This window comes from Hyposmocoma kahamanoa, unplaced genomic scaffold (genome assembly GCF_003589595.1).
Source record: "Hyposmocoma kahamanoa isolate Upper Pololo Valley unplaced genomic scaffold, ASM358959v1 66, whole genome shotgun sequence".
Taxonomy (NCBI): Eukaryota; Metazoa; Arthropoda; class Insecta; order Lepidoptera; family Cosmopterigidae; genus Hyposmocoma; species Hyposmocoma kahamanoa.
Genome location: NW_020653854.1, coordinates 20,547,263 through 20,572,520, shown reverse-complemented (window position 1 = coordinate 20,572,520; position 25,258 = coordinate 20,547,263). Strand labels below are relative to the sequence as shown.

At 35.3% G+C, this 25,258-nt stretch overlaps 1 protein-coding gene across 1 annotated transcript in view; it reads right to left on the bottom strand.

The window, feature by feature from the left end:
* LOC113232049 (angiotensin-converting enzyme-like) overlaps positions 1-25,258 on the bottom strand; it is a 178,257-nt gene that overhangs the window by 30,766 nt on the left and 122,233 nt on the right. The window contains exon 25 of the mRNA XM_026466673.1: positions 24,260-25,060. Within this exon, the coding sequence (XP_026322458.1) occupies positions 24,260-25,060 (801 nt within the window). The remainder of the gene's footprint in view (positions 1-24,259; positions 25,061-25,258) is intronic.

The window sequence follows — 25,258 nt, the reverse complement described above, 5'->3', positions numbered from 1 at the left end:
GTCCAGTGAAACCGTAGGAAATTTTTTGAAATTAAGGCACTTTAGAACAATAGGTAACCGACTGACGCAGATCACGTATATTTAGGTGCAAGAGGATGCTTCATAGATCTCATTCAACAAAATTTTAGTAGCAGTAGAACTCCTTGTGAAAGCGTACCTTACATATTACTGTGTTCCGGTTTTGAAGGGTCAGGGTGCTGGTGAAATTACAGTTAAGGGATATATCAACAGATGTCTCAGGGTGACGGGTGCTGTGGCAGTGCCCCTCAATTTTTATTGCAATTTTTGAGTGCAATGTACAGGCGTGTCGCTTACCACCATACGATTTGTTCGTCCTGTCAATGTCCTGTCCAAGTCCATTGATACAATTACGATTATATAATTCAAATGGAGTAGTACCAAAGTGTTGACTCAATTAAAGGTTGCCACAACACGCAACAGTCAAACACAGTTTATTATTTATATACATAATATATACACTTATTCAGACTTTTAATTTTTATAACATGTAGAAATATATTTTTAATACTAAATAAACAAAGATGACAAAAAAATTTACTGTAAAAAAAACAAAAGCGTTATATTACTGAAGCACCAATTTTGAAGTTGAAATGTCTGAAAAATCATCACTTCCGAAGATTCAAATTGAGTTAAATAGATGAACTTTACTTAAAAAGTCCTAGCTCGTGGTCGACATAAACTTAAAGATATTTATCAAACTATCTATAAATCATACGAAGTGTTAACGTGACTTAAGCAGCTGACTGCTGGTAGGTACCTACTGTCCCATATTCCACCATCAAGGTTCTCGGCTCAAAAACGTTTATGGAATATTTTCTTAACATTAACTTAGTACATGGCTATTTCTACAAACGACATGACATCATTCAGAAGTGCACCAACAATGAAATTATGAGTTGTTTTTATGCAAACCGTGATTACTATGAATCACATCAGATGAAATCGACCGTGATTTGTCTTGAGAGTGAATCACTGTTAGCGTGATAATTGTCTGCCATGTTAGGACGACATTATCATCTCTAAGTGTGATGAATCATACAGAAGAACTACAAAACAATTAAAATGTGTTGATAATTCAATTCTTCTATAGCCAGAGAAAGACAAACGCTTCCTTTGGTTATAATAAAGCTAAGTGATCACACGTCAAAAGTGGTTTTATCACATGAAAGGCATAAAAATAATATAAACTACATGAAACAATTTATGTTTATCAAAAATTTTATAATTCTCCTTTTTAAGCATAAAAGTTAACTAATTTCGTTCGTATAATTTTTAAATATCTGTCCTAAATAGCTGTAATTTTGCAGAAGTGATATGGATGTGATCTTGTTACACTAAGGGTTGTGAAACACGGTAAAACCTCAGAAAAACAGTTTATGTTTTTCAAAAATGATCTCTTATTGATGATTTAAGAGCTAGTTCTTGTTGGTATTGTAATCGACATTATATACTCGGCAAAACTTTTTCTTTAACCTCATTATATGACATTGCCCTCACATATTTTTGAACTTGGTAAAAGTAACTAATTTTCTAATCATTTTCCTTCGTCAAGTTTTATTGAAGTTTTAGCCGTCGTCAAGATATATCTGGTGATTGCCTGTAGAAGCTTTTGGTCAATAAAATAGCTGATGTGGGAAAAAATTACCAAAATAAAGCTCATTGACGTGTGCATTCTTCCCATCTTTACTTACGGTACTGAAAACTTGCCTCCGTTGCCGAACGGTTACCATGACTGACACGGAGAGGTCCCAGGATCGATTCCTTGGCCGGGAGAAATATTTGTAAGGCCAACATTTATTTCTTTCGTGAGGTTGGGTGTAACTTTGTGGTTGTCTATGTGTGTGTCCATGGCATCCGCCACACAGGGTTTCCCTAGTGCGGGGTTATGTTCAGTGTGTGCGTTATTATTATTATTATGAAGCGCAATATCTAGGGAGTAAAATTGTCAGTCAAACTGAGCTCCAAAACACAAAACGTTAACGATGGTCATAAAGTCGCTAATCTCAAATGGAACTAGGCTGGACACATCTGCCGCATGTCAAGCGAACTGTGGGCAAAGATCACCACGAAGTGGATCTCATCAAACGCAAGACGAAGACGTGAAAGACCCAGAAGGAGATGGTGTGACGAGTTAGATTGTTATATGAGATCTTGGCCTGTAGCGGCGTTAAATCGCAGTGAGTGGAGAAAGGGAAGTAGGACAATAACGGCTGAAAGAAGAAATACAATGTCTATAAACTATACTATGCCTATCTGCTTTATTTCGTCACAGCTGTTTTGACTTGGAAAGGTATAGGAAGGTGGTATCACGTATGTTCTTCACATAGAATACAAGTAATCATAAATAATAAGTTAAAAATAAATTATAGTATATAAGGCGTTTATTTTTTACTTGATGTCGTTTTAAAACTCAAAAGAATTAACTATAATAAAATTTGTGTTTTCCGTTTTACAATAACAATTGTGAGAATAATTAAATGACCAGTACCCGGATAGCACCAGCCATGATAATTTAATAATTAAGAATAATTGTTTAAAGTTAATTCTGTACTAAAAGCCGTAACAAAATTTGGCAGTTCACACTTTTTTAATGCATTTATTTGTTGTGGAAAAAAACTACAAAATACAAATGTTTTAAGTCAAAAAGTATTCATTGACAAAAACCCTATAATACGTATGAGTAATACCAAAACAACAAATACACACTGTAATTATAAACTAGAAAATGTTTCCCTAGTAATTTATATAAAAACAATATCAATTAACTGAGGAAATAGTAAATACACCTTGACTTATAGTAAGCAGATATTATCAGAGTATTACAAAATTTTTCAGGGTTATTCTCAGTAAGCATGGTCGAATTCAGAAAAGATATCTTTTTTAATCACTGTAAGGAAGAAACTACGAAACAATTGAAGCTCACACGTTTCCTTACGACGAAGGTTTTATTTCCCAGATAACAAAATAAAAGTGAGCTCATTCTAAGTTTTGCAAATATCTAAATGTAAATTAGCATCAACTCATATAACTATTTTTCTAAAAACTCGGAACGTTGTCGAAAATTCCTTGCTTCCATATGTAAGTGTACATTGAATTGTTGCAAATTAAAAATCTTCCATTTAATTTATTACATTTAGACAAAGTCTGTGTAATGGCTTTTAAGAACACAAATATATACTAAAAATTATTTATACAAAAAGAAAAATGGAATATACATATAACACATCAAAAATATTTGATATCTGTCCTCTGAATAAGCCTTACATAAGATTGATATTACACTTGTACTCATCGCAATTAAAAATAAATCTAGATCTCAAAATAAAGGTCCTCTGACTGATGTCTTAGCAGACTTAAGTTCGTAAGTTCCCGACCGACTACTTATTTGCCATGTATACTATACTTTCGTACTGTGGCAAAAATAAAAAAGAAGTTAAAAGGTGGTGGTAATCATGTTCCGTCAACGGAGTGGTCTTCTAAGTCCGCCACGCTAGACCAATACGGGTTGGGGACTGTTACACTTTACAAACGATGTAAACTGTCTTTGACATGCAGATTTCTTCACGACGTTCTCCTTCACTGTTAACGCAAGGTGTTGTTATTATATATTCACAAATGTATCATACTTATAGCGTACGAAGGTTGGCGACCATCATAGTTATACTTATTTTTGAAGCTGTCGCACGAAAGACGAAACGTGTGCTAAGATTCTTCAACTTAGAGGTTTTCCTTTTTTTATGTCGTGTCGGTAAGCGACACGCCTGTCCATAACAGTTGCAGTGCCACTTAAAGCTTTAAATCGCAAATATACGAGAGGCACTGCCACTGTGCCCGTCACCCCGAGATATAAATTAACAAGTCCTATGTGCCTGTAATTTTACCAGCATCCTCAGCCTTCACAACCGGAACACAGTAATGCTCACATTACTGCTTGGCGACAGAAATAGGGAAGGTGACAGTACTTCCCTGGACGAACTCTTACACAAGAAGTTGTATTGCTACGAAATCCTTCTGCCTGCATTAGTAGTTGAAAAATTCGGTATCCATTGCTCCTCATTACGTGTTCAAAATACTACAGCTTCCTTTCCTCGTTGTGAGCATTTCTAGCTTCTCCTCATTCGACACAGAACCTCAACATTGTACGTAACAACACAAATATTTATATACCATAATAAGTATCGCTTCATATCTCTATTACTTAATGGTAGTTGTGGAAGTTACCCAGAATCTTTCAAGACTTTAGCTTTCAAATTGTTCCTGCATCCTCATCACCATACGCGTCACGATACGATTGCGAAACTCCTTTGTCACGTGGGAATGTCCTCTAATCTGCGACAATACATATATACATATATGCATAGCGACGTAGAGACATGCATGCGGCTGTGTGAATTAATAGCTCATTATATTTTATTGTGGACGCTTGCGCTGGCATTGAAAGAAGTAAATTGCAGTGACGAATAGAGACGAGCGAGAACGCGTATCGTTATGGAAATAGTCTTGGGAAATGGAATAATGTCACTTATCGAGGTGTATGGCTATGAACGATGTCGTTATTGTCCTTCCTGATCGTGGGTCTCCTATAAAAAGAAGAACAAGTAGAGTTCCTTATAAAAGTGTACGTTCAGGGAAGTACTGCCAACCTATTTCCGTCGTCAAGCAGTAATGTGTTGCGTTTCGGTTTTGAAGGATAAGGGTGCTACAGGTACATGGGACTTGTCAATTATATTCCAGGGTGATAGGGACTATGGCAGTGTATATTTGTGATTTAAAGCTCTGAAAGACATTGTAATTGCTATGGATATCGTTTAACATCACGCGCACGACTTGTTCGTATTGTCACTTGGTATCGTAAACAAGAAAGTATTCATTTGATCTCCATTACCAGATTACCTGATGGAAAGTGACGATGAGGTCGACAATGGAGTTAGCATAACTAATGCCTAATCATTCTCGCCTTAAAAGACCCAAGTTATAAGCGTTATGATATAAGTATGCAGGCAGGAAATTCTACTCCACAGAAGTTCGCCATATAAATGTGGAATACTACTATAATGATTACTATAATTGTTTTGAGTTTATTATATTTTTTATAAAATTTAAACATACCCTTATACTTGTCTTCGGCTACAAAAATAAAAAGAAATTACTTACAATATTACTTTTATTTTTGTGTTCAAATTTTTGGAAAAAAAAAACAAAATTTAACCGATTTTATAAAATTTTCGTATTTGATTATTATAGTTAAATGCTGTTCATTCAACTGTGCATTTTTATATATTTTACATTCCATAAGTTGTGTAAGTGGATTGTAATTGCAAGGAGCTGCATTGTGCTGGCAAATTTATATTGAATAACTTACTATTGTATCTGTGATTGTTGAGTGTATACTCACGCAAATAAAAAAATGTCAATGAATAGTAAACGTACCGTAGATATGTTCAATCGAGTACAAAAAACATGATCGTGGACTACTCACACACAATTGTTATTATGTAAATATCATTTAGAATCAAAATATATTGTGTTATAAAAACTAAATGCGCATTACCAATATCAAGTCCATTGCTGGTCAAGTGAATCATTTTATACTGACATTTTTTTGTATCAAAGCAGCAAAAAATGTTCTCATTGTTATGTCCTCTCATCTCGTATCTGTTTTCCTTGTCGAAGTTTCAAACTTTGCAAAGCGCAATCATTTGTAAACAGTGAACAATATATAAAGAGGGATTTTTTTGGGTAACAAAATTGGGCTGAGTTATTATGTCCATATGAAAGTAACCTGTAACCTGGAGGTTGGCTGGAAGAGATTGTTATCTAGTAATAAGACCGCCTGTCTGTGCCTGTCTTTTGTCTACCGTTTGTGTTATGTATGGTAAACTTTAAATAATTGCTTCAAAACTGTGATAGAGAAAAGTGAAAAAAAAATTTAAAATCTTAGTTGGTACGAGTCCGACATAACCCTTCGCCACCCCGGATGGAGGGTAAGGGCAAGAAAATAGAAACGAAAACTTTAATCAATGCAAAGCACAAGCGTTATTATTTCTATAGTGATAGGACATAATCTTTCGACGCACCACCGCTAATTACATTTTGTTCGCAAAAGTGTTTTGAATGTTCCTGTCCCTTGTCCTAGTCCTAATCCCTTGAAAGTTTACCTACTGCACTGTTCATTATATCGTGCAACAAGTTCGTGACAAGGCGAAGTAGTCAATGCTAATATACTTTAATAATAATTAACGACACATAAACACGGTTTCAAGTTCAACACCGACGATGTAGTGTCGTGGGAACCTTATCTTTACCGTCATTATAAAGATTCATAACGCTTTATTAAATTATATTATGTAGCGTACTCATTAACTAGTTTACATTGTTCTTAATTATTTCTGTCGTGCGGTATTTCTACTACTACCTGTATAGATGTATTCTATGTAGAGAACGCCGTATCTTCATTGTTATGTTAGAAAGTGAAGGTCTAATCATTGACATTAATTTGTCGCTTACCATCAGGTGTACGACATGTTCGTCCCGTCACTTGGTAGAGAAAAAAAGTCAAATTAACGATCTTCTTAGTGTGCCGCTTCTCTACAAAGGTTAGCGACCATGGCTATTCATCTTTTTGAAGCTGCCGCACGAAAGAGGGAACGTGTACTAAGGTGGAACCAGTCTCTCAAGTTCTTCAATCATGAAGTTCTTCTTCTGCGTCGACTACGCTTTCCTTGTTTTCCGCCTGCATTATTAGTTGAAGAAACCGGAATCTATTGCCCCTCATTACGTGGCCAAAATACTGCAGCTTCCTTTCCTTTACAATTCTGAGTATTTCCACCTATTTTCTCATTCGACGAAGAACCTCAATATTGGTGACCTTTTGTAACCACGGTATGCCAAACATACATCTGTATAGCCGAATCTCAAAGCACTCTAGTTTTGAGCATAAAAATGGAGTCAAGATCCAACACTCCATACCAAACAACAAGATACTGAAGACATAACAGCGGACCAAACGCATATGGAGTTTAAAGTTGAAATTAACGATACTACCTTACTATTGGTTGATCATATACAAGTACCTACTCCCCGCTTTGCTGTGGTAGACAATTGGCCTCAATGACTGATCAACACCGGCAAATTTGAATTTAATTTCTTTTTTTTTATGGTAGAATAAGTGCGCATTCGACCAGCAACTCACGTGATGGAAAGTGACGATGAGGTTTACGACGGAGCGTGCACACCTAAATAATGCCTATTTACTCTCGCTTTGAAAAGGCCCAAGTTATAGCGTTCAGGGAATATGTCCGCAGGCAAGAAATTCCACTTCAAATGCCATTTACTTCAGGAAACCGCCGCTGTTAGTTGAAAGGGCGCTTGTAACAAAAACTCAAAACCGAGAAAAGAATGTTTAAAGAAATGAAATTAAAAACATATCTATCTTTTTTGTTACGGTAACTTCATACCTTATCCACCTAGAAAAAAAAACAAAAATATTGGCAGATTGGGTCACGGCAATACACGTAAATTTTATTTGAAAAAATGCCAAATGCGCCTTTCAACTAACGACGACACTATAGCCTAGTCAAGACATCACCCCGGCATCACGCCGTCGCTGATCAACTTATCAGCTTCTTTGCTAATTATTTACCATATTGCACTACAACATTTCATACAATTCAAATGAACTACGTACCTGTTGAAGTAGGTACAGCCTATTACCTATATTGAAATAAGACCGTTTATTTTTATGTGATTGTCTTTTTACAGTTGAATATCTTTAGAAACAATACCTACATACCTCTTTTAAGTACGTAACGTAAAGTGTAAAAAAATTTAAGAAAGGAATATAAAACTTAATTGAAATAATATTTTAATGTTTTTTTAATCATCTGTTTAATATATGCCACGCCGATTTCACGCCGATCACGTCGGTAGAGCGAAACAAAAACTGTCAATGACATCATTGTCTAAGATATGCTAGAGTCTTTGACAAACTCAACAGTGTAAATTTATTTCCTCTCTTATATAACGAATTCTAAAACAAACTACTACGACTCAATAACATTTTGTATTTACAAAATACAAATTAACAAACAATCAATGATCTGGTGATCAAGCCTTGGTGGTCCAAAGCTTACAATACTATTTATAGGTCACTAAAATCATAGCAACAACACAAAAAAAACCAAAAACATTTCATTCATAAAGAAACGACTTCAAGTTTAAAATAAAGTACAGTTGTGTACACAAGCTATTAGGATGACTTTTTGAAATAATTATTTCAAAAGACGTCACCATGACTTTGTCTAGAAAGCAAAATGTTTGTAGTATTTATTTGTAAATGGAATTGTGGCATTTGTAAAATTTTACAAATGACACAATTCACTCTTTCAGTAACCCATTCACAAACAAATACTAGAAGCATTTTTCTTTCTAGACAATGTAGTTGTGATTGTAAACCTTAAAACAGAGGAGTAAGGTTAGTTGTGATGTTTTTGGACGTGCAAAGGTCAGGAACGTCTTTGGTAATCAATTAGCGAAAATGTGAGTGGGAAGTATAAATACAGAATAAAAACGTATATACGCACATATATGTAATACAACATCAAACATGAGCTTGGAGGCCCCAACTGCCTCCATGGCTGAATGGTTACCACGCCGGACTACCACGCAGAGGTCCAAGGTTCGATTCCTGGGCCGGGAGAAATATTTGTATGGCTGACATTTATTTCTCTCGTGAGTTTGGGTCTTCTTTTTTTATTTTAGGACTATATTGACCCTGAATAGTACGTTGCTACTTTGGCTGCACTGTCCGTGGCCGCGTAGAGATCTTCCCTCGTACAAGTATTAGGACACAAAGGGCACAACAGCAAGTGCTGTTTGCACTGCGTTGGGGCACCGCAGTCACATTGGGTTTGACTAGTATCCTTGAAACCCCATTTACACATCGTGTCTCTGCAGCGTCCTACCTGAGTGCGAAGGCGATTTATGGACTTGCACACGGGCCACCGCAGGTCACAACCTGGTGGTGGTTGCTCTTGAGGTACGACCAACCAGGTGGGGGATTTTTCCGTTTCCACAAGGCACACCTAGTGACAGTTGGATGGTCACGTAGCCTTTGTGGTGCGCAGGAAGCTTTTACGGCTTTTGAGGCGGGCTCGGGGAATTTGGTGGCCATGTAAAGGGTGTCGACTGTCACTCTCTTGTTTGTACTTCTCCGCGGAGCATACTACATCCCGACGCACGTATGGTGGTGCAATACCAGCTAGAGGATATACCATATTGAGAGGAGTTGGCTTGAGACAGCTCGTGAGTTTGGGTGTAATTTGTGGTTGTCTATGTATGTCAATGGCACCCGCGACACAGGGTTTCTCTAGTGCGGGGCTATGTGGAGTGTGTGCGTTATTATTATTATTATTATTATACAGATTATCGTTAACCACTCTAGGAACTAGATAAATAGATTAGGTAGCTAAGTAGTTCGAGTCTGATTATTCTAGGTATTTCCCATGCACACCCCTCATGGAAGAATGGCATAAGTGGAGTTATGTCAAAAACGTTTATTGCTCCATTACATACTGAAAAATCTAAACCACATCCTCTCCAACTCTTGTAAGTCTATCGACTAATATTGTAGATAGACTTACAAGAATAGAAGAGGATGTGGGTTATATTTTTTTGTATCTAATGGAGCAATAAATATTTTTGACGTAACTTCACTTATGCCATTCTTCCATGAGGGGTAGGATAGATTTAATTTCTTTACTCTGATATTTGAAGCATTTACGCAAAAGTAGCAATATTATAGAAGTATTTAAGTTTCAATATTATTTTAAGTGATACCAAAGTACACAATTATTTTGATATTCATTTAATTTATTAGTTTAAAGTGAAAGAAATTCATTAAGCCCTGTTTCATATATAAGGTTTGATAGCACAGTCTGAGCTTTAGTCTGGATTATAACTTAGGTAACTATATGGTTTTGGGAACTGGTATATCATTAAGCATATTCAAAACGGATTAGTAGTCCGATACCATGTCAATTTTTAACAAATTTGTTGAAAATGAAGATATTTTTTGGATTTAAAACGCGTGTATTCGACACCTCCAATGAACATTACACTAACTTAATTTTTTGACCTGTTCTGTTTATCTTTTTTTTTGTTTTTTTTTCACGAAATTCGTTTTTTGCTTTTTTTTTCGAATTTCGTTTTTTGTTTCGTTTTTTTCACAAATTTCGAGGATTTCATTAGTACATAAATACGGCTGTTTACAAAAATAACAGAAAATGACCAAAACATAAAGTCAGTGTAGTGTTCATTGGAGATATCGATTTATTTGACTCAATCAACCGCGACTATAGGACCTGCGAAGAGCCCAATACGTTGGGAAAAACAAATATTCGCGACATAGATAGATACGAAAAAAAAAGTTGTATTTCCTATGTGTAGCAATCGCCAAAACCTAATAAGTCGTAAAATTTTTTAGTACCTACTCGTAGATAACTTTTTTATGATAATTAAGTGACGCGACGAATCAGTCGTGTGCACTGCAAATAGATCTTTTAATACTGAGCCCTACCACAGCACTAGTCATCCTTAGAAATACAAAGTTAACAAGTCTCGTATGCCTGTAGTTTCACCACCACCCACACCGTCTAAAATCTGAATGCATTATGCTCACGTTATTGCTATACGGCAGAAATGGGTACGGTGGCAGTACTTTCTTAGATGAACTCTTTCACAAGGAGCTCGACTGCTACTAAAGGTTGACCTTGACTTACGCAGGTGGTCCTTAACATATTATTATTTTCTATAGACAACCACGTCTATTATTGTAGTAGTTGTATGTATGGCCGTATTATTCAAAAATAATTAGCGTCGTAAAAATAAATAAAAGAATGCTTGGATATCTCAATAGTGAACACGCAATCTGTTGTTCATATATACATAGTACGGGTACCTTTGTAAATAGTTATTAATTCTTTTGTGATGGAAATAGATATTTCCTAATTCTTATTAGCAATAAAATATTTAGGTCAAAAGTAATTATCAATTTACTCGCGTCTAATCAACATCTGAAGAAGTACTGTTTTTATATAAATTGTACGCATGTTGTGTAACATAATAATTAATTATGTGTAAGTAAGTTCACAATTGGCAATTGGTTTAGTTAAAGTTGACCTTGAAAACATTGTGCAATATCATAAATAGAATATTATAATATAGATAATAGAATAACTTATTTCGCATTATCTATCAATGTCTCAATATTACTATTTAAAATACAATGCCAAGGGGTATTAATGACTATCACCGTTTTTTAAAGACCTCGGGGGCTTATACGGCAGACACTGGATGAGGAGGTCACGGGTTCGATTTCCGGTAGGATTAATTTCGGAAATGAAGTTTTCTAAATTGGTTCTAGCCTGATTGTTATGAGAAGTGTCCCAGAGTGAACTCCATGGCACTAATAGTATAGTAAATATCCTAGTTTGAGACCAGGCAATTGGTTGTCTGACTTTTTTTTATAATATCAAGTGAGGGGACGAACAAGTCATGCGCCTGATGGCAGTTGCAGTTTCACTCAGAGCTTTAAATTGCAAATTGACAAGTCCCTTGTGCCTGTAATTTCACTAGCAACCCCTTCAATACCGGAACACAGTAATGATATAAGCGCTTAATGAAATAATATAATGATATAAGCGCTTAATGCACAAATTTTTGTGGATAGTGATGGCTTTTTTATTTTGTGTAGGGTTAGCGCCATCTACCAATATTAGCAAGCGTTAATTATTTATTTTATTTTGTTAATATATATTAGTATGTAACACACAACGCCATCTATTGACACGCATATTTGTCAAAGTTCAGAAAATAATTTTTGCTCATGATCAATATTTGAATAATATTACAAGGAAAATAACTGAGTTCTTATATTTCACATTAAAGAGTAATTAATTGATATCCACGGCCATTTGCATAAAATAAAGCACTTCTAGGGTATCTAGATAAAACTAAGATCAGCGCCACCTAGATTACAATCTGTAGTATGGAGGTAGAAATGGGTAAGGTGGCAGTACTACCTTGATCGCACTCTTTCAAAAGGAGCTTCACTGCTACTAAATTATTTAACACGCTACTGTCACGTTATTATGAATATAAACAATAATAAATAAAGGTTTTTGGCCCTTTACAGGTCCCATGGTCATGTCTCCCTGGAATGGTAAAGTCATCATAACAGGTTGATGGGGCCTGTAAAGGGCCCGAAACGATAATCTGTTTGAAATAACAAATATACGTGATTTAGAGCCGAAAAATTAGTTTCATTTCCAATGTGTAACAATTACCACCCTAACCCTATGATCTAATTGTTAATTTATATTTACGGTGTCTGACTTAATTTACTTCCTCTGAATAATTATGAGAAAAAACAACGTTCATATATATTATAGAAATTGCTTTGTAATATTGGTTGAATGTTATTTGTATAGAATTAGTTATAATTACGTTTTTGTTTAGGTGAGGTATCACAATTAAAATGTTAGTTCTATTTGGATGTATGACAATTGCGAAATATTAGGTTTCTTCAATTGACATTATTTACGTAGGATCCAGAAGTCTCTTTTTTTGTGCCAGACAACCACACCAACTGCCTGGTCTCAGACTAGGACATTTACCCTTTACTATGAAATAAAATAACACACGCACTCATATCCCCGCTATAAGGAAACTGTAACGCAGGTGTCATGGGCACACACATAGACAAACTCAAATTACACCCAAACTCTCGAGAGAAATGAATGTAGGCCTTACAAATATTCCTCTCGGCCCGGGAATCGAACCCGGGACCTCTGCGTGGCAGACCAGCACAGCAACCGTTCGGCCGTGGAGGCAGTAAATACCTAAAAAAATATACACAAACACAAAATATTGTCGACATACAACAACGTCATATAAAAGTAAAGTTACAATTCCTTTGAAATAAATTAATTCACGTTCATTGGGTAATATTCATGTATATTTTAATATTGATACGTTGTTGCTTATAAGCTATTAAGAATATTCTTTTATCTAAGGAGTCTTCGACACACATGTGCCTAATAAGTTTACCCTGACAGGTCAAGATAAAACTGCGAAACAGTAAAACGTTAATAATAATAAAAATTTGGGCATTGTGACGTCACAAAGTCATGACCGTGAGAATTGTTATGAATTGAAGGTGAAGGTAAATTGTAAATTATGTTGATCTACTTATTTGTGACAATTTTGTTGATGATGATAATGATGATGCAAAATTAAAATATCATAATAAATTTTAATAAACAGTAATGTAAATTAAAAAGTAAATTTTAATAAATCAAATAGTACTTCCAAAAGTAGAATTTAACGATCCATTATAAGCCAGATATGACAAAGTGCCTTTGTTCCATTTTTACCTGTATCAATAAGTGTTATTTACCTCTAATTAGTACACTTTTGTATGCACCGTGAGTCATAATTTTATGTTATGAATTACAATCAGAAAATCAGCTGATTAGCGAAAGAAGACTACGAATAGTACTAATAATGTTTATTTGTAAGATTTCAAGCAAAAACAAATATTCCCAACTGAGTTATTACACTAAGCAAAATCCTGAAAAAAAGAGGCAATGTCCTTCTCACGTGCTCTTACGTGCCATCCACTGGCATCACGTAACGCTTTTATTGGTTTTTTACACACCCCACAGATTTCATTGTAGCTGGGTTTTTATTACCTAGCAGAATTGTTATTTTTTTATCGGAGAATGAAAAGTGTCCTGTCAGCGTGACACATTTGACTGAATAAATAAGACTAGACGAAAGATACGAACGAACTAGACATTAATTAGAAATTAGGTTAATTTTGTAAAGAAAAAAAACTGTCTTCAATTCTTCAAGCGTAAAAAGCAAACGTAGTGGGGCAATGTATACGCTTCTATAATAAGATTCCGGTTGATATTAAAAATTTGCCATTTATGAGGTTTAAAACTGTAGTGAAACAAAAACTTTATAGTAAAGGTTATTATTATATAGTTTCCACGGATTTGGATGACATAAATCCGTGGTAGTGACTCGTTTAACTCTTGTAGATAGTCTCGAAACGTTGGAAATAAATATTGTAAGTGATAAATATATATTTGCAAAGAGCAACCACTAAAGTTTCTTGCTCATACTTCTCAGGGAAAATTGCCTTAAGAATGAATAGCAGAGTTTAATCAATATGACGGTTTCAAGTGTAATTTGCTTACCTATGAAACAAAGGTGATTTGTGTTTGAGATACACATATCCATTGTGACACAAAGACCGTTAATGAACCTTGATAAGGAAATATAATTAATTGAAGTGGTGGAAAATTAGATAATACACAACAAAGTTACTAAAATACACTACTTAATAGTATGAAAAAGAGAGCGTTATTTAATAGGTAATAAAGTCAGAACCGAACACCAAGAAACGCAATTAACGGTCAACATCTGTATTTACATGCACACACAATCTTATCCTCCTAGCTTTAATGGCCTATAGACAATAACACACAATAGGAGAGCCTTGGAGTAATGAATTATCTCATTGTTATAGGGTCTCAAGCCTTATAGGTCACGAACCCTACCGATTAACAGATGACAATACATTGGTCGAGGACTGGTTAGTTCCGCCATTTTGAACGGTCAGTGGTCGCCATATTGGGCGGCCATATTGATCAGCCATTTTGTGACCATGATAGTGGTTGATCATGTGTGGAAAGGACAATGGGATCATATATGAATTTTAGTTTAGTGACATTGTTAGAAGTTCCTGTGACATTGTCCCACATTTTGCGAACAAGCATGACTGTTTGTTATTTCAATTCAAATACAGAGGTACAATGTTTTTTTTGTGAGTAATAAATCATACTTGAAATCGTCTTAGTCTTAAAAACTTTTACTTTTACTTTTTTTACCAGAGGTTCATATGTGATGACCTCGGTGGCTGCTGTGGGCGCTGGATGCGGAGGTCTTGGGCTCGATTCCAGGTAGATTAGACCACATTGGGGAATGAACTTTTGTAAGCTGCTTTTAGTCTTGGTGTTTTGAGAAGTGTTCCAGACTGAATACCGTTGCTTATATTATTAACTGTCTCTGTGACTGAACTGTTACCATGCTGGTCTGCCACGTTCCGGGTTCGATCCCCGCGCCACGCCAGGAGAAATATTTGTAAGGCCGACGTTTATTTCTCTCGTGAGTTTGGGTGTGATTTGTGGTTGTCTATTTGTGTGTCCATTGTTCTCGCGATACAGGGTTTCCTTAGTGCAGGGCTATCAGTGTGTGTGTACGTTATTTTATTTTATAGTATAGGGAATTCCCTAGTCTGAGACCAGGCAGTTGGTGTGGTTGTCTGGCACAAAAAAGTTACTTCTGGACCCTACGTAAATAATGTCAACTGAAGAAATCTAATATTTCGCAATTGTCATGCATCCAAATAGAACTAATATCTTAATTGTGATACCTAACCTAATCTACAAACGTAATTACAACTAATTATATACAAATAACACTCAACCAATATTACAAAGCAATTTCTATAATATGAACGTTGTTTTTTTCTCACAATTGTTCAGAGGAAGTAAATTAAGCCAGACACCGTAAACATAAATTAACAATTAGGTCTCAAAGCAAACTGTCAACAGCTATTGTTTTTCATAGCGTTTCAATAGAGCGAAGTATATTTAGTATGACAATAGACTAAGTTCCATCCTGTTACCAAAAGCAACTATGTGCCAACCCGTATAATTCGATTTTCCTCTTGATTGATTTGGTTTCAGTGATATCGAAATCTTTATTGGTAGGTACTATGGGACTACAATATGTCAAATTCCTTTGTTTAAAATTGTAGATTTCGTTATATTAACAAAGCGACAGATCGATTCATCCGTAGAACAAAGGCCTATGTGCAAGAGTGCTTATTCTCAGAACATTGTACATTTCCTTCGTTGTTCTTCGCTGTGGATCGACCGGTATTCGATTTTATATGTTCGAAACAAAATTAGACACAAAAAATATGAAAACGTAGGCCTTATTTTAAATAACGAGATTATGTATTTATCATATTTTCGTTGTGTAATCACATCAGACTCTGTTCTACGGATGAGTCGAGATATTTTTTATGACATCAAGCGATTCAAGCGACAACAGCGGGACGAAAACGTCGTTTTCCTGGGTGTCTTGGAACCCATGTCGATAGAGTGTCAGTGGCAGGATTTAGTACGTTTGATATTCTGCTTAAAGTAAGATTACTGGTTTTTCAGTGGCTAGCCATCGAGTTACTATTCAACTGCCATTAAAATGAAATGAAAATTTATTTGCTTAAAATATGGTGAACAAGATATGGAACACAGTAGAGAGATAGAGGTCATATTTTACCACATTGGCATGCAAAATTATACTTATAGTGATTGAATTAATTGATTGGATTATAAATGATGTCAGTAGACATGCACAAAACACCCTTAAAGTTCTAATTTTGTTTCAATATATAGTCAATTAAATTAATAACAAAAATTATGAAAGTCAAGCAATTACATAATATTATAATATCAGTAGTAATTTACACGTCAATGTTTATTCAAGAATTCGGTCACTGTGTAATAATTTTTGTCCTTAAGCCATGCATTCAATCTGTTTTTAAACAAACTATTTGGTAACATTTTAATGTCGTTTGGTAGAGCATTATAATATATATACTCCCGGACACGTAATTTGAGCCACCTAGCATTTTCAATATTAATATGCCCTTAGCTTAAACAATGCTTGTTTGATCAAGAATTATTATTCAACTTTGAAATTGGTATACTAAATGTTATTTCCTTAAGTCCTTATTTCAAATTATAATTTAAAAAACCTGAGAAAACTTTTTCTTGGACGATAACTATATTTTTATATTCTTGCCCTTTAAGGATAAAAATGCAAGGTGTGTATTTGGTACACATACCATTGCATTGATTTTTGTAGTAGGACAGTCTAGGTACATTATTATAAACCAGTCTATTTGGATCCCTTATACGTCTACTATGGGATCTCTTTGCAATTTTTGGTATTTGGTATTTTGGCATTGCAATTTTTTAGTATTCTGCTCTTCAACGAGCTACATCAACGAGTAGATGGCACGTCGTTGATCTAGTATCGTATAATAAAATAAAATAAATTTTAAGACTTAATTGCTGCTTAAATGAGATAAAAATTAAGACTTGTTTGAGGGCTTACTCAACAAGCTTAATCCCACCTCTCCCTACCTCAAAAATTGTTTCGTGTTTCATAGCAGTATCCTCAGTCGCACCTCACAGTCTTCTCTTGCTTTATCTTTAATTTGTCCTATCCATTCTTTTAACTTCTATTCCTACTGCTTCATGGTTACAAGCATCAAGCTGTAGAATTCTCTCTCTCTTGAGTTTTGAGTCTTTCAAAACTCTACCCAAAACTCATTATCTTACACTCTAATTATTTTTTCTCTCCTATTCTTACTCGTTTTAAATCTTATATGTTGTTATTATATGTTTTATATAATCCTACTTTCATTTTGTGTGATCTTATGTTCTTTTTTGTTATTTATTTATTTAAGTGTTTTATTTATTTATTACTATTATTTTGGATATCTGTTTTAGACTACTTTTATTATTATTCTTCTTCTTTTTTCAAGGCACAGATTGCTATATAGCAATAAGATTGCCTGTTGTACCTGTCTTTTTATTTTTTGAATTATTTTGTATTTGTCCCAGTGTGCAATAAAGAATATCTGTATTGACTTGTGTAGTCATTTCCATTACAGTTTTAATAAGGTAAGATCGATCGTTAGTGATTGATTGAATGAATTAATGCCATCGTTGCCATTCCACTGACACTCTGTAGATACTCAAGTGCCATTGCAACTAGGTTTTAGCAGAATAACAAATATTGTAATAATCGCAACAGAATCTCAGTGGAGTCTTAATGGAATTACAATGACCAGTGGTTGCAAAAAAATTAGAACTGGAGCCCCGGTGGTGCGACACGCCTACCCATAAAATTTCCAGTGCCACTCAGAGCTTTGAACCGCAAAGATCTTTAGGGTTACTGCCACTACTGGGACTTAAAGTTGACAAGTTTCATGTATCGAGTTATTAGGTTCTCTCTCTCTCTCTCAAATCTTTCACAAGGAGCTCTGCTACTACTAATTTAGCAAATATATATACGTTACAAATTATACAGCCAAATGACACTACTCTAGCGAATTAGAGAATTTCAAAGAGGTTCTTTGAAATGTAAGAATAAGTTCGCATTAAAATTTGACCTCCATCCTACCTGGTAGAAAGTGTAGTACCCGATATTAAGTGTAATTTTTAGTAGCTGCAGAACTCCTTGAGAAAGAGTTCGTCCGGGAAAGTACTGCAAGTACAGTAACCTTACCTATTTCTGCCGCCAAACAGTAATGTTAGTATTAATGAGTTCCGGTTTTGAATGGTGCTGGTGAAATTACAAGCACATGGAATTTGTCAACTTATGACTCAAGCTGACGAGCGCAGTGGCAGTATCCCTCGTCGTAAAGCTCTCACATCGTATCATAAAAAAAAGGAACGATGGAGCATGTACATACAAATAATGCCTATTCAGTATCTCCTTAAAAAGGCTTAAGCTATAGCGTTCAGGGAATCAATCTCTAGGCAGGGAATTCCACTCCATAGCCGTTCGCCATAAAAATGTGGAAGCGTAACGTTTCTTGCGAACCCTTGGAATATCCACAGCATAAGAAATGAAACCCCAGCCTACCTCTAGTCCCCTGATGATTTAAAAACAAAAGCTACGTGTATTGAACTTATGCACACTGCCAAAATATCGTATCGTAAATAATTTCAATGCACTAGTTTTTCCTCGTTCACACAATGTACTTCTTGGTGTTGTATGACTAGGCACAGATTTCTATCTTGATTTAATAATTAAGTTTATTGCCTAAGACACTTCTTGCAGGGCGTGGGAACTTCCAGTATATCCCATATTAAACGTGGTCTGACTAATTCAAAACTGTTTTTGTTTAATTTTTTTGTTGTAATGACCTTATTATGATAATAGCAGAATTGTCTGCATGATAGATAGGATTATGTATATGTCAAAATAAAACGTAATTGGACAATGGATAGAGACTTCGACGTTTATGAATCGAGTTGTTTATCAATGTCAAATCCGTAAATTATTAAATTCGACGGTTGAAAGCAAAATGGCATAAGCGACACTCTTGATCATATTGAGTTATATATACCGTTGGAATCAGCTAATGTTTCTAATTCCAACGGTATATATAACTCAATATGACCCAAAAGTGTCACTTATCCCATTTTGCATTATATTTAGAAGAGCTGTTTGAGAAATAGTTCGTCCATTGAAGTACTGCCACTTTACCAATTTCTGTCACTTTATCTATTTCTGCACTTTACGACTTACCCACTTTTGGAAGGATAAGGGTACAGTAGGGTTAGCACAACAGGGCGCGACTTGCGTTAGAACAACATAAAGCGCGAGATACTGCTATTCTCGTATATAGATCCCGCGCTATATGTCGCTATTGCGCAATCCCGCCCTGTCGTGCCAGCCCTTCTGGTTAAGTTACAGGCACATGGGACATGTCAACGCGGCTAAGTGACAAATGGTCAATATCCGTTTTAAATAGCAAAAGATAAGAGCACAAAATTCTCTTTTAAAACAGTTAAAATTAGTTAACGTGTTTAACTTAGTTTTGGCAGTTCAACTGTTATGGATAGGCGTGTCGCTCACCACCAGACGAATGTATAGCCAGTTCTTTAACTTAATCTTAAAGCTATACGATGAAGCTGCATTTTTGATATCATACGGTATCTTATTGTATACTAGTGCTCTTATAAGATAGACTGTTCTGACTTGGTTAATTTGTACGGAATCCGTTTAAGGTCGTCAAAGTATGTGTTGCTGCGTAGTATTTAAACTTCGTTTATACCGTTGGGTCAACGAGGACCTTATTAAATACATTATAGGCATGAACAAGTACCTACTACACTTAATATAATTCATCCCAGTCAAGAGCTGAATGTAGATATAACATTATTTAGATACAACCAGTGCTACTGACTATTGCCAGTGGTGCTAATTTGAGGATCGAGTTTAAGGTCAACTGTTTAGTACTTCAACACTACTTGCAGTACATTCCATTTGTTGAGAAACGTTGTTTACGTAGGCTGATAATAAGTTTTTTTGTACGTGCTGCGAAATCAAATTCAAAATTAATAATAATAATAATGCCTTTTACTTAAAATTATATAATTAAAAGATGCTATCCTTTACACTCGTAAGAGTAAAAACATCTAGTAAAATCATGCAATTTTGTCCTTGATGGCCTATTTCTTTTTCGTTTCCTTTTAAAAACACAGTAATAAATTGTAAGTAAAAAATTGAAAGAATTGGTTCGTTCCGTGGCTTAGTTGGTATAGCGTCTGGCACGGTATGCAAGAAGACGTCGGTTCGAATCCGACCGGATCGAATGAATTTTTTCTGAGTGTTCGATCTTTGTATTAATAATTATAACAAACTAGTGGAGTAATTTCACAAAAACTAATTGAATATCAATTCAATAAAAATTTATTTAACACAGTAATAATTAACAATGGTTTTTAAATCTTGTATACACTCCGTTTTTATAGAATTAGAAAAAAACATGAACAAAGTAGCAGTGATCATAAAGACTTTTCTTCAGACAACAAATTACAGTGAAGGAAAATGAAATTCACAAATGTCAACAGAAATGTTATAATTTAACAAAACATTTCAGTTAAGTGTCAGTGTGTAAGTTTGATTAAGTATATAAAGATACAAAATTTTCATTCAATCTTTAGTGAACAAAAGAAACGTAATAATTGCATAAATGCAGTGATTGTATTAGAGAATTTTGTTTTATGGTATTTATTAAATTTATTAAATTGTTTTGCTTACAATATGAAGGAACAAAATGGAGCCTGATAAAAGACCTAAAATTTCATTCTATCTAATGCTAAAAAACAAAGTATAGCTACAGCAATCCTTTTAATATTATTATGTACATCTTTCACAGCAGGAACCAATTTGTCATTTGTTTAAAAAAAATTACAGTCAAAAAGTATAATTAAAACCCGATAAAAACCCAACGCAAAAGATCTGTAACAAACACAGAGAAATTTGTAACGTCCCCTGATTCGATGTTATAGCTCATTTGAACGAGGGGTAGCCAGTTATGGAAAACAGACGCAGGTTCGAGTCCATTTTTTGTGTTCGATCTTTTTACTAATAATAATCATAACTGAGTAGTGGTAGTAACGTCACAAAAAATATCTGGATAACAAGCTAGTAAAAATTATAATAAAAATAATCATCAAAATCGGTTCACGAATGGCGGAGTTATCGCGTATATACATACAAAAAAACATACAGTCGAATTGAGAACCTCCTCCTTTTTTGAAGTCGGTATATAATAACGCACACACCCAACGTAGCCTCGCTCTAAGGAAACTCTGTGTCGCGGGTGCCATGGACACACACATAGACAACTCTTGAGATAAATAAATGTAGGCCATACAAATATTTCTCCCGGCTCGGGAATCGAACCTGGGACCAGTGCCAGCGTGCTAGTCCGGCATGGTAACCGTTTGGCCACGATGGCTGTTGAAAAATACATGATTTTCAATTAAATCAATATTACAAAGAAATGAAAATTACATCTGGATATTTACTACTGAACATAAGTTTCCTTCAAGAAAAGTGCATTAGAATGACCATAATCACCAAGTTAGTTAGTTTAACTACCTCCTATGACCAAACGGACTGCTACGCAGAGGTCCCAGGTTCGATTCCCGGGCCGGGAAAAAAAAAAGTATGGCCTACATTTATTTCTCTCGTGAGTTTGGGTGTAATTTGTGGTTGTCTATGTGTGTGTCCATGGTACCCGCGACACAGGGTTTCCCTAGTGCGGGGCTATGTTGAGTGTGTGCGTTATTTATTTTATTTATAATTTGTTGTTGTCTATGTGTTTGCCCGTGGCATCCGCGACACAGGGTTTCCCTAGTGCGGGGCTATGTTTAGTGTGTGTGTTATAAAAAAAAGTCGTGTGCCAGGGTGCAAGCGCCACGTCTACCTATTACAGATGCAGTGTTGTTTAGAGCTTTAAATCGCAGACCTGAGGGGCGCTGGCACTGCGCTTCTACGACAAGTCGACAAGTCCCATATACCTGTAGTTTCACCAACATTATCTGATCTGATTGAATGATTTTCTTAACTAGTGGTGTGAAAAAATAAATGAAATTCATGGTAGTAAAATATCATGATATTCTATAAAATCAGAGACAAAAAGTAATTGTAAAATTTAAATTAGAATTAGACTTTTGTGTTTAATTTTACATTTTAAATAATTGTTGCAATAAAATTAATTCTGGTATCGTCTGATATTAAATTTCTAGAGACAGTAACAACAGTGCACCTGAAAGTGTTAACGAACAAAACAATAATTTCTCGAACTATCTAGTAAATCGCACAATTAGACAATAATAATACCACTTAGAGTTAATTTCTAACAGGAACAATACATTTTCTTTGGGAGTAAAAACGACAAACACTGAAGTTTCAAGCGTGTAGAAATCCCATAACGTACAGTCTATCACATGGAAGAATGTGATAGATTGAGGAAAAAAGTACGTAAATAGCTACATGCTGTGCTGCACTTTGTACTATATCTAATGAAATCTCTCATACATTGTTCTTTGTGGGAAAAAGATGCCCGGAAACTTTCTTGGCGAATGCTCAACATTTGTATGGAACGATATCGCAATCAGATTGTAGTTTATTAAGTTGAGTCAAGTGTTGAAATAGATGGGATCGCTTCAATAGTAGCAATTATCACAATTAGTTGGAGAGACCTGCTGTTTACGGTGACATCTGAGAAGATTTACGCCGATAGTTTAGTCACAGATTATAACACAACAACAACAGCCTTTCATTATGTCGCTAAGGCAGTTCACATTATAATTGATTGGTTAGATTTCAGTGAGAAGATCTTCTAGCCCATAATTTCCCAAAATGATCCTTACCTCCCCCGGGGGGCGCTGAAGAGTCCTAGTTAGTGACCTCGGAAGCAATTGAGGGCGTTGATGCTATCCAGGGGGTGCTACCGCATTAAAAAAAAACCTGAATTATCTGCGTAAACTACACTACATATATGTATATATTATCCTTGTGATTTTTTGTGTTAGTTTAATATAAAAAATACGTGTTTTCAATATTTTTTTGTGTCGGCGACCAAAAAAGTTTGGGACCCTATCTTCTGCTCAATGATACATACGTAAGGAACACTTAAAAAGATTCAATAGATAAAATCGATCATACAATAAGAAGACCTTTGAAATAGAAACCCTTTAAGATAACGTAACTGAAATACCGACAGGACTCTTTAAAAAAAAAGAATACTCATCCAGAATAGAGAACAACATCTTCATGGAAAGCTTACTTTAAATTGCACAATACTGCTTAATAATCGTAAGAAACATTGTAACCTACAATACAATACAACCATTAATATTCAAAAGGATAACTTTACAGCGTATAGAGTAATTTTCTCAGAGCATTAAGGTGACACGTCATTTTTATAATACTCCCCACATTGTTTATTTGATAACGATCACCAATTGTTGAGAGTCGTTAATGTTTAATGACCACGTATGAAAAATACGGCAGAATGTTTAGGAAAACCCAATCTTGAGAATTCGTTAACTAGTAACTATCCAAGGTTAATTAAGTTTAATTCGATAGTTATTTTGGTGATTCCAAAAAAATATCTAATTGAAATGGGCTTAAAATATTTGAGGACGAAATCAGTAATTTAATCATCTTTGGTTAAAGTATGTACTTGCGAGTCAAGTTATACTACGAAAACCAATGATCTAGAATTTTACAAAAAATGACTTAATTATAGGAAAACTCGTCATAGTTGCTTATGTAAAATGCAAATATTTACCTAGTTTCGGTAAAAAATAAAATTTGTAATCATCTGTTACAAATTTACGTGGTTGACGATGGTATTTGCAAAATTCATTCGTCTTTGAAATTTCAATTGCATTTATTTCAAAGTCAATTTTTTTGGGTTTTCCCTGTATAACGGCGATGTATTATAATTTATCTGAAAACACTACATACAAAAAGCATTTTTTAAGAGGAAAGTACTTACCGCAGCATGTTGAGTTGCGTCGTTGACATCAGTTTCAAAATTCCACTGCGCGGCCACATTGTTGGTACACTCTTTGGACGCCTGATCGTCGGCTTGTAGCAAAAAGTCCCTGATTTGTTGCAAATTCACTTGATGGAACCTGTCGTCAATACTGTTCCCATCGATACCTCTGTTGAAGTCATAAGGATTAGCTCCGACGTAATTAGGGTCGTTCCTCACAAAGTTCGGATCATTTCGTCTGAAATTCGGGTCATTATTGATATCAATTCTATCATCGCGGTTTCTGTCATCATAGGGTCTAATCGTTGAACTTGGGTATCCATTGTTGTTAATGTCGGGATTTATTCTACTAAACGGAGTGGACGATACCGGGTAAATTCCTGGAGTCGATGGGTTTTGTCTTGCGGTACTAAATTGATTTCGAAGATCGTACTGATTCCCTGGAGCGTTAATTGATGCTGGGGTACTCGAAAGTCCATATCCTCCCCCATAAGGATTGCGCTGGGTACTAGAAATTTGAGGCAGTGGCGGCAAATCCAACTGAGGATCAGCTGAGCACAAATTATGTACTAAAAAGAGCACCAATTTAATTTGGAACCACGTTCTGCTAAGTTTTCTCGTTTGGGCACAGGCCATGTTTGCTTGGTCGGGCTGACCTGATTTCCCGTGAGTTTTTCTTGAGTTTTTGTCGCGTACAACCAATGGTGCGTAGTGCTTGGCTGCGGTCGCGGTAACAACTGTGCTGTAGCTACCTCTGAACTCGGGCCGTGTGAATAGTCTTTGTTTTTCCGTCTGCCAGTGCTGTGTAGTCTCCGAACGATACGCCCTTGTGATGGCAGTGTTGAGGCAGCGAGACAATTAAAAGGTCGTACCACTAACAAATGATTAACAAAACGTTGTATTGATAAACATGATTCTAGTTAGGTATCTACTATATGTATTTTTACGTTTGATGTACCAAGTGCAGCAAAAAATTACACAAACAATTAACAAACAAAA